Source organism: Onychomys torridus, chromosome 23, assembly GCF_903995425.1.
Source record: "Onychomys torridus chromosome 23, mOncTor1.1, whole genome shotgun sequence".
Classification (NCBI taxonomy): Eukaryota; Metazoa; Chordata; class Mammalia; order Rodentia; family Cricetidae; genus Onychomys; species Onychomys torridus.
This window is the reverse complement of record NC_050465.1, coordinates 3,696,252-3,707,859: the sequence shown is the minus strand read 5'-3', so window position 1 is coordinate 3,707,859 and position 11,608 is coordinate 3,696,252. Positions and strand designations below refer to the sequence as shown.

Here is an 11,608-nt window from a genome sequence, read left to right as displayed (position 1 = left end):
TGTTACATTTTCTACTGAAATCAAAGGGCAGCTATCAGTTATTGGAGAACATAAAATGAAGGTGAAGAACCTTATGTCCAGACTAATGCTAGCTTTTACTTTAATGAAATTGTTACAAGTTATATTACTATACATATTATTTATAAGATAATCCCCCCAAACTGAGAAATACAGAACTTTTCATAGTGTTATCAACAGGATAGGGCATGCAAACAGCAAAAGGAAACATTTCATTTCTTAATTTTTTTTCACCATTTTCCCCAAAACAATACTAAAATGCATCTTGGCGATTATATGCTAGAGTATCAACCATACATGCACACATATCAACAAGCACAGATTTATAAAATGCAGTAATGTATCACCAAATGAATGGCACAAGACTAGGAAGAAACTCCAAACATGACAACTCACAGGTCAGTAAGGAAAGCTTTTATTAACAGTTTATGATCAGTTTATTCTTCTTGTTCTGAAGGAGAGAGAACATACCTAAGCCAGTGTCTTTCCCTGGCAGCAGATGATTCCTCCAATGAAGATCATGTTGGGCATCACAGATCTGGGATTGACCAAAACAAAATCTGTGTGTAACAACCAAGTGGATGTGTGACTGAAGAGATCATATGTTGTGATGGGTGTTTGGAGAACTTCAGAGGCAAAAAATCTATGGGTGTTTTGAGAATACAGGAGCAAAATAAATGTCATCCCAAGTGGATAAGTTGGTTGAGCAGTCTTTAGTTGAGAGTAATAACATCAAAGAAGCAGAGGGAAGTCTAGGGATGTAAGGAACAGGAGTGGGGCACTGGGCACCTTCTCTAAGATAGTGGCAAAATACTGCGGTGGTGAAGATCACAGATGAGAGCGAAAATTCTTGGCAGCAGTTAAGTCACATACATCGAAACATACAAAGAATTCTGCTTCAAGTACTCCCCTAGCTCTTGTCATTAAACAAACTCCTAGAGTGTGAAAACAAGAATTTGAAAAAGCCAGTTGATGAACCCATTCCATTAGTAGAGAAAACAGCCTTTGTTTCCAAGGTCTCCATTGGGTATCAGCAAAAACCTTGAACTCTCCTTCCAGATCCTCCAGAGTGTGAGAAGGATAGACACAAACAAGGTCATAGGGTTGTTTTTATTTTAGATGTGTGGTAGTAACGTTTATAAGCTCTTTATCAAGAGCCCTGCATGACCACATATGTGTTTGTATGTGGTTAAGCATGGTGTGTGTCAATTAGTGTGTTGTGTGTGAGACTGAAGGGAGTGGTGGTGCTTTGTGTGTGTGTGTATGTGTTTGTGTGTTACTAAGTGTGTAGGATATGAATGAGTGTGACACAAGGCAAGGTATATGACCCAACAACTCTACTTCTTGCTGGTGAGATTACAGAACAGGAATGTATTTAAGAACAGTCAGCACAGTCTTATTCACAAAAATAAAAGTTGATAAACTAGTAAGTATCACTAATGATCACTGAAAATATGAGGACAATCAGTGAAAATACTGTAATGTTATCTGCCATGGTACATGGCATATGAAAGCAGATGATAATTAATAGCTCAGATGTCAATGCACCAAATGAATAATTCTCTGAGGGATGAACCTGTTTCAAGCAAGGTTTACGAGGACATTGACTCTGAAAACTGGTTGCTTCTGTCTGTAATTTCACATGTGCAAAAACAGCTGTGGAATCTCCTGGTTACCGTGCATTTTAATCTAATGTGTACCTGTAATCTCGTGATTACATCTCAACCTATTTGGTATTTGTTCTGTGGACTGTCTAAAGATAATTTCTTCCTAAGCTGTATAATTTTTATGAGTGGAAATAATACCAGGATATTTTTCATAATTCAGGCTGACACTTGAAAATAACAGTATTCTCAGCTACAAAGACAGCTTTTGACACAATTAGCTGATTTAAGACCTCAGAGCAAATTCAAAGTAGACTATTTGCCCCTGAAAATGAATTGCAAAAGGTCAGATTCCCAGGTGTCTGGCTGTTGAACCAAGGTCAGACATAAAGCAACTTTGGTACCAGTTCCCTGCTTGCTTAATTCTGGCTAATAACATTAAAGACATAACTCCCCACATAAATTCTCTCAGCAATTGATTCTCAGTATGAACTCAGTTTCATGATACAAGAGTCAAGGTTCAACCAACCAACTATTTGTGTTTAGGTCTTGGGGTTCTTTTAAGATCACTGTCCCTCCAGAATGTGTGGGGCACTCGAGCACTACATGCCTCCTGCCTGCTCACCAAGGAGCTTGGCTGATGGCCACTCCCAGCCAGGTCAGCTGCCCAGTCAGTCCTCATAACATTCCAAGTCTTAGAGTCTGAAGGAGACAAGGGGTACCAATTGGTTCATCAAACCTCCACCCCCATGTTCTAGTGTCTATGACATGGAAATGTACTCTGCAAGCTACCAAAAGGGAAAAGGAAACACTAACCCATCCACAAATCCTTTGACCTGTAATCTGTCTGGCCTGTAAAATACACCAGGACAATGGAGGCACAAACTTTGTGGGAGTAACCAACCAATGTCTGTGGGGTATTGTGTGCCCCACAATATTGTGCACCCTAATAAATTTATCTGGGGTCAGAGAACAGACAGCCACTAGAACAAAGTCAAAAATGGTGGCTAGAAAATGGGTCAGAGCAAGCTGCAGCAGAAGTTGGGCGGTGGTGGTGCACGCCTTTAATCTCAGCACTTGGGAGGCAGAGCTAGCAGATCTCTGAGTTCAAGGCCACTTTAGAAACAGCCAGGCAGGGTGACTCATGCCTTTAATCCCAGATGTCCAGCTTTTAATCCCAGGAAAGTAGAAAGTAGAAAGATATATAAGGCATGAAGACCAGAAACTAGCAGCATTTGGCTGGTTAAGCTTTTAGGCTTTGGAGCAACACAGTTCAGCTGAGATTCATTCTGGATGAGGACTCAGAAACTTCCAGTCTGAGGAAACAAGACCAGCTGAGGAACTGGCAAGGTGAGGAAACTGTGGCTTGTTCTGCTTCTCTGATCTTCCAGCATTCACCCCAATAACTGGCCTCAGGTTTGATTTTATTAATAAGACTCTTTAAGACTCCTGCTACAGATGTCTGATTTGAATTAAGGCCCATATCATGAATGGAACCCATACCTGACACTGAGTGGGTGACCAAGAACCAGTCTATAAGTCCAGACAGCTGGAGTAAAACCAAATACTCCTGTTCTTAAAGGGGAAAGTAACAAATAAATGACTCATAATGATATTCTGCTGTACTCATGGACCAATGCCTTTGTCAGCATCCTCAGAGATGCTTTGTCAGGGGTCTCATGCAACAGGTGGGACAAGTACAGAGACACACAGAAGATAGTACACAGAGAGACCTTGGAGCACACAGCTCTAAATGAGTTGTCTCCCTCAAATCCCTCTCCTCAGAGCTCAGAAAACCCCAAGGAAAAGAGGAAGAAAGAGTTGGAGAGGCAGAGGAAGAAGGGATGGAGGACACCCCGAGAACAAGGTCCTCTAGAACAACTCACCAATGCTCATATGAACTCACAGAGACTGAAGCAGAGTACACAGGGCTTGCATGGGTCTGCACCAGGCCCTTTGAGTATATACCACAGCTTTCCATTTAATACTTTTATGGGATTCACTCCTGAATGTGTTAACATGTGACCTCTCTTCATGATAATTTTTCCTGTTGACTATCTTGTCCAGTTTTGATATGATGGTTTTTCTCTTATCACATTATATTTATTTGTTAAAAAAAAAACAACAAATGCACCTTTCTTGCATATCAATAATTTTTGCAACTTGGAGAAACTGCATGTGCACTCCTATAGAGCAGCTGACAAGTAATGAGGTCTGATTCACGGCTTGGTGTGTGCTTAAACATCTCCAAAAACAGTAAAATGTAGCTTGAAGTGTTTTTTTTGTCTTTTTAATTTCTTTCCTAAGTTAACATACAAGTGATTTGGGGCATTATGGCCTTTGTCAGACATGTTGACTTTCCTCCTCTTTATTCCACTCTCTCTCCTGCCAGCCTTACCCTCCATATGTTCTCTTCTTACCCCAGAATATTCCCCTCTCTGTTTTCATCTGACATGTCTATCAGGACCATTTTGTTTCTCCTCGGCAAAGTTTTCTTTGTCCCCTCTCCTTTCTGATATAATGATCCTGAACTACACACACAAATAGGAAGGCACACACACATATTTAAATTTAGACTGTATCTAGGAATGTATATGCAATTATGACACAGGTGTACACATGCATATCAATAGGGAACCTCTATAGAACTGTTTCCTAATTAGTGAATTGTCACAAAACAATTCTATAACCCAGGAAAATTCCATATGCAGTGATAACCATGATAAACCACAGCTCAGTAAAGAGCTTTTATGGTGGCCTGAACCCAGGCCTCTCTTCATGTGCTAAGGAGAGAAAATGTACCTTGGAAATCGTCTTTCTTTTTTGGCAGTTGATCCCACCAATGAAGACCATGTTGGGCATCACAGGTCTGGGAAAATCTAACACAAAGTCTGTGCGTAACAACCGAATGGACACTTGGCTGAAGAGGTCCTCCATAGTCACTGGGGTCTGCAGAACTTCGGAGGCAATGTCTGTAGCAGTTTTGAACAAGTAGTGGCAAAGTGCACGCTCCTCCATGTAGAAAACAAGGTTCAACACTCTCTCCTTGAAAGTCATGGTGTCTGTGAATTTTGAGAAGAGTCTAGGAACATAAGACAGTGGACTGGGGCACTGGGAGCCCGCTTCAAGATGGTAACAAAAAAAAAAAAAATACCTTGAAAAAAATCACTGAGGGGAGCGACAAGTACTTGACCACAAAGAAGCCACACACCTCGAAAGGATCCAGAAACACAGCATCAAAAGAACTCTGCTTCAAGAACTCCACTAACTTCTTGTCATTAAACAAACTCCTACAGTGTGAAGATAGTAATTCACAAAACACTTTGGCTGAGCCTCTTATTTAAGAAGGCCATCTTTGTTCTGGATTTTTCCACTGAGTGTCAGAAAAATACTTGAACTTACAATTGAATTCCTCCTCAGTGTGAGAAGTTGAGTATGTCTTCACTGTCAAATTCAGGGATTTTCCCAGTTGCCAACTCACCTCTGGCACAACTGCCACCACCTCATGCCCCCTGTGGATGAGTTTCTCCACAACCATCTGCATGGTGAACCAGTGGCTCCCATCCATGGGCACCACCAGCAGCTTGCCTGCCTGGGCAAAGCCAGAGACCAGCAGCAGACACACACACAGAGGAAGGGAGGCTGGAAGATCTGCAGGAGCCATGGGAGAAGCAGAGCCCATGTCAGTCCAGCTGCTGAGACACTTAGCTACTCTAATAGAGCTGGTTGGGTAGAGGCACAAGACCATTCTCAGTGGACACATGTATTTGTATGTTTCCAAAAGAGGTTAAATTTAGTGCTAATGATTTACTCAAAAGAGGAATAATTAATGGACCTCACTGGCTAAAATGACTACTTTTGTGCCTTTCAGATTAAAAAAACATTTATGGCTTTGTTTCAGAAAGATCATGTCCTCTATTCCAGACACAGTTTTGAGAGTTATCAAACAATGTGTTTTGATTTTGAAATTCAGAAAAATTAAGAATCTGCCTGTAAGAATATTCTATGCCCTTCACATGCTATTAGAGAAAGCATACTGATCTGCTGAGTTTTCCAGGTGAAAAGATGATGTCATAGAGAAAGGATACTGATCTGTTGAGTTTTCCAGGTGAAAAGATGATGTCATAGAGAAAGGATACTGATCTGCTCAGGTTTCCACTGAGTGTCAGCAACAACCTTGACTCTCAGTCAAAACCCTCCAGAGCATGAGAAGATGAGTGACCATTCCCCATATAATTCAGTAATCTTTTCCATTGAAAACACACTTGTGACACCATCACCACTAACTCAAGGCCTCTGTGATCTAGTTTATACAAAACAGATTTCATAGTGAACCACTGACTCCCATCCACAGAAACACTTGGAGCCTAACTGCCTGGACAAAGACAAAGGCCAACAAGCAGACACACACACACACACACACACACACACACACACACACACAAGCACATACACATACATACATAAACACACACATATACCAACACACACACATACACACACAAACATACACACACATACACACAAATATTAAACACACACATACACAAACACATACACACACACACATACACACACACACACATGCATGCACACGCACACACACACAGGAAGGGAGGCTGGAATAACTGCAGGGCTGACAGGACAAGCCTATCCCAGAGCAATCCAGCCAGTCAGCCTCTATGTCTCTAATAACACGGCAGGGAAGGTACAGGTACCGTGGCTACCTCAATGGAGACACGTATTTACAAATTCATAGGTGAAGTTACACTCACTGCCAATGATTTATCCAGAAGAATAATTAATGAAATGGTTTTGCTGACTCCTAGTTGTGTGTTTTCCAGAAAAGAAAAGCTTGGGACCTTTGCCTTGGGAAGATCATGCCCTCTATTGCAGTGCCAGATTTCAAACACAGTCATCAAGTAATGTGCTTGTAGTTTGAGAATTCAGAAAAATTAAGAAACTGTCCATAAAGAGTCTCTGCCTCTGCAATGTGCTTGCTTGTTTGCACATCATAACGTGGGCTAAGGAGGGTGGACAGAGAGACGTGAAAGTTAGGAATGAATGTTACAGAAAAGCAGGTCCCTCACTAAAGGACACCTTGTGTAGGGAAGGGCTTGTGCAGAGCCAAACCAACTTTGAGTCACTCCTGTGGTTATGGCAACTCCATGGAGTCACCATTGCTGAATGATTTAATTAAACCTGTGTAATGAAATCTCCAGGGAAAATCCTCAGTGTTGTGTTATAACCATCATCCAAGTATCCTAGGTAGGCCCTAACACAATGCATACACATACATGCCTAGACACACATAGTCACAAACTCATCAGTGTTTCCCTCTCAATTCACAGATATAACTCCACCCATAACTTCTGTTCCCTATCAGGACAAACACTGTATGTGAAACATGGCTGCCATAGGAAATAATGGGATAGATACATAAACTGCACTGGTGTTGTTGTTGTTATTTTTTAGATTTGTGTCATGCTGTATACAAGCTCTTTATCAGGAGCCCCTATTTGCCCACATATGTGTATTTGTGTGTGGCTGAGCATAGTGTGTTTGAATTGGAGAGTGGTACGAGAGACTAATAGTGTTGTGGAGCTGGTAAGTGTGTATTGTGCATGTGTGTGTGTGTGTGTGTGTGTGTGTGTGTGTGTGTGTGTGTGTGTGTTTTAGTTTGCCTATGTTTGTGTATGTCTGTGTTTGTTGATTAACTATGTGGGGAGTGAAGAAGAGTGGTGCATGCCCATGTATATGACCCAGAAACCCTACTTCTTGCCTGGTGAGATGACAGAACATAATATAGAAACATGATAATATAAAGAAAATATTAAAGAACAGTTTGCACAGTCTTCTTCACAAACATAAAAGAAAAAAGCTAATAAATATCACTATATTATTATATAAATTAAAGAAAAATCAATAAAAATAATGTAATATGATCAATAAACGAAGGTCCAAATCTGTTGACTTTTGGCTTATGAACATACCTCTAATATATTGGCAACTGAAAAGCAAGGAAAAGAACATAGATAATCTTCATGACTTTTAGATTGTCCACTCTTCCAACACCTATTCAGTATAGTACTTGAAGTCTTAGCTAGAGAAATAAGGCGAATGGAGGAGATCAAGGGGATAAAAATGGAAAAGGAAAAGTCAAATTGTTTTTATTTTCAGAACATATAATAGTCTACATAAGTGACCCTAAAACTTCCACCAGGGAACACTTGCAGCCAATTACCACGTTCAGCCGAAGAGCCTGATACTCAATCAACTCAGAAAATCATTAGTCCTCCTGTAGACAAAAGACAAACAGACTGGGAATGAAATCAGTGGGACAGTCCCTTCACAATAGCACCAAACAACATCAAATGTCTTGTAGGAAACTCCAACCAAGTAAGTGAAGGACTGATATGATAAAAACTTCAAGTCTTTGAAGAAACAAACTGAAGAAGATAACAGGAGATGGAAAGAGCTCCCATGCTCATGGATTTGTAGGATTAACACAGTAAAAATGGCCATCCTACCAGATGCACTCTACTGATTCAATGCAATCCCCATCAAAATTATACAATTCTTCACAGACCTTGAAAGGACAATTCACAACTTTATATGGAAACACAAATCCCACCAGACCTAAAAATCCTCAACTATAATAGAATGACAGAAGGTCCTACCATTCCTGATCTCAAGTTAAACTACAAAGCTATAGTATTAAAAACAGCATGGCATTGGTATAAAAACAGACACTTTGGTCAGTGAAAACAACTGGAAGACCTGGACCAAAAACCACACATTTATGGAGACCTGCTTATGATAAAGAATACAGAAATATACTCTGAAAAAAAACACAGAGCCATCTTCAAAGAATGGTGCTGTAAAACTGGATGGCTGCATGTAGAAGAATGCAAATAGATTCATACCTGTCACCCTGCACAAAGCTCAACTCCAAGTGGATCAAAGACCAAAACATAAAACCAGATACATCGAACCTGACAGAAGAGAAAGTGGGAAATGTCCTTGAGCACATAGGCTCAAGAACAGACTTCCAGAACAGAACCTAGTGCAGCACAGTTTAGTAATATATGAAGGCAATCCTAAAGATGTCTCCAAATAATGAGGGAGAGGGAACCTCTACTGGCCATATCTTGACACAAAACTAAGCTTCCTTTTTTGTGAATGCTTAAATCAAATTTAATAGTTGGTCAAAGGGGTCCCACAGAAATTCCCAAACAACTCAGGCTGTTGCCAAGACAACAGGTCGCTCTCTGCAAATTGACATTAAGACCTTATTGTTGAAGATAACACCCACACAACTCATTCAACATGGAGAGGTTGAGCTGGTGCCTATATCAAACCTTCACTCCATGTTCTAGTGGCTACGACATGGAAATGTATTCTGCAAGCCACTAAAAGAAACAGTAAACACCAACTCAAATGCAAATCCTTTGACCTGTAATCTGTCTTGCCTGCAAAACACACAAGGTCAGGGCCAGGGGTGGGTGGTGGCATGCACCTTTAATCCCAGCAAATGGAAGGCAGCAGCAGGTGGATCTCTGTGAGTTTGAGGCCAGGGTAGTCCACAGAGTGAGTTCCAGGACAGGTTCCAAAGCTACACAGAGAAACCCTGTTTCGAAACAACAACAACAACATGTGTGTGTGTGTGTGTGTGTGTGTGTGTGTGTGTGTATGTGTATGTAAGTATGTATGTATATACACATACATACTCACCAGGGCAATGAAGGCACAAACCTTGTGGGAGTAACCAACAGGTGTCTGATTTGAATTAAGGCCCACATCATGAATGGAACCCATACCTGACACTAATTGTGTGACCAAGATCCTGAGTCTGTTTAAGTCCAGACAGCTAGAGTAAAACCAAATACTCCCGTTCTTAAAGGGAAAGTAACAATTAAATGACGCATAATGATATTCTGCTGTACTCATGCATCAGAGTCTTAGTCAGCCATCCTTAGAGATGCTTTGTCAGGGGCCTCATGCAACAGATGGAACAAGTACAGAGACACACAGAAGACAGTACACAGAGAGACCTTGGAGCACACAGCTCTAATGAGACGACTCTGTCAAATCCCTCCTCTCAGAGCTCAGGGAACCCTAAGGAGGAGAGGCAGGAGGAGTTGGGGAGAAAGAAGGGATGGAGGACACCCCGAGAAAAAGGTCCTCAAAAACAACTCAGCAATTATCATATGATATCAATGATTTTTTTTAATTTGGAGAAACTGCATGTGTATTCCTATAGATTGAAGCCAACAAATAATGACACCTTCACAGCTTGAAAAATCTTAAAAAATCTCTGAAAAATATTATAATGTAGCTTGAAAGTTTTTGTCTCTTTAAATCACTTTTTTAAAGTCAGCATACAGAGTATTCAGTGGCATGATGGCATTTTTCAGACGTTTTGCCTTTTCTGTTTTCCCCACTCTTCTCTGGGCAGCCTTACACTCCATATGTTCTCTTCCTACCCCTGAATGTTCCACTTTTCTGTTTTCATGGGACATGTCTACCATTTCTGTCTCTTTTCCTCCTCAGCAAAGTTTTCTTTGTCCCATCCCTTTTGTAATTTCATGGCCCCTGCAACACACACACAAATAGAAAGGCATATATAGATATTTAAAATTAGATTGTAGCTTGGAATGTATATGCAATTATGTCACAGATATACACAGACATATCTATAGGGCACCTATATAGAATTGTTTCCTAATTAGTGAGTTGCCACAAAACAATTCCCCAAACCAGGAAGAAAGTCTATATGCAGTGATAGAAACAATAAATTACAGCTCAAAAAAGAATTTCTTTTTATTGTCCAAACCAAGTGCTCTTTTCATGTGCTAAACAACAAGTAACATACCTTGGAAACTGGCTTTCTTTTTTGGCAGTTGATCCCACCAATGAAGACCATGTTGGGCATCACAGGTCTGGGGAAATCTAACACAAAGTCTGTGCGTAACAGCCAAATGGACACTTGGCTGAAGAGGTCCTCCATAGTCACTGGGGTCTGCAGAACTTCGGAGGCAATGTCTGTAGCAGTTTTGAACAAGTAGTGGCAAAGTGCACGCTCCTCCATGTAGAAAACAAGGTTCGACACTCTCTCCTTGAAAGTCATGGTGTCTGTGAATTTTGAGAAGAGTCTAGGAACATAAGACAGTGGACTGGGGCACTGGGAGCCCGCTTCAAGATGGTAGCAAAAGAAATACCTTGAGAAGATCACTGAGGGGAGTGACAAATACTTGGCCACAGTTAAGCCACACACCTCGAAAGGATCCAGAAACACAGCATCAAAAGAACTCTGCTTCAAGTACTCCACTAACTTCTTGTCATTAAAAAAATCTCTACAATGTGAAAATAATAATTCAAAGAAATGTTTGGCTGAGCCTGTCAGTAAAGAAATCATACTTTGTTCTGGATTTTTCCACTGAGTGTCAGAAAAATACTTGAACTCACGGTTCATATCTTCCAGAGTGTGAGAAGTTGAGTACGTCTTCACTGTCAAATTCAGGGATTTTCCCAGTTGCCAACTCACCTCTGGCACAACTGCCACCACCTCATGCCCCCTGTGGATGAGTTTATCCACAACCATCTGCATGGTGAACCAGTGGCTCCCATCCATGGGCACCACCAGCAGCCTGCCTGCCTGGGCAAAGCCAGAGACCAGCAGCAGACACACACACAGAGGAAGGGAGGCCGGGAGATCTACAGGAGCCATGAGAGAAGCAGAGCCCATGACAGTCCAGCTACTGAGACTGAGCTCTTCTAATAGAGCTGGTTAAAATTTACAGGGGCAAAACCTTTTGCAGTGGACACTTGTGTGTTTGCAAGTGAAGTTAAATTTAGTGCTAATGATTTACTCAAAAGAGTAACAATTAACAAACTTCATTGGCTCTAAAACCTATTTGTCTTCGAGATAGAAAATGTTTATGATCTTTGTTTCAGAAAAATCATGCCCTTTATTGCAGAACCAA

At 41.0% G+C, this 11,608-nt stretch overlaps 1 protein-coding gene and 1 pseudogene across 1 annotated transcript; both read right to left on the bottom strand.

The window, feature by feature from the left end:
- Nucleotides 1-4,370: 4,370 nt before the first annotated feature.
- Nucleotides 4,371-5,286, bottom strand: LOC118573373 (annotated as a pseudogene).
- A 2,625-nt stretch (nt 5,287-7,911) lies between these two features.
- LOC118573372 (UDP-glucuronosyltransferase 1A7-like) lies at nt 7,912-11,352 on the bottom strand. Its single transcript, XM_036173666.1, has 2 exons — nt 10,498-11,352; nt 7,912-7,920 (listed from the first exon to the last, which is right to left on the bottom strand). The coding sequence occupies exons 1-2, from the start codon at nt 11,350-11,352 to the stop codon at nt 7,912-7,914; spliced, it is 864 nt and encodes a 287-aa protein (XP_036029559.1).
- Between the last annotated feature and the right edge of the window lie 256 nt (nt 11,353-11,608).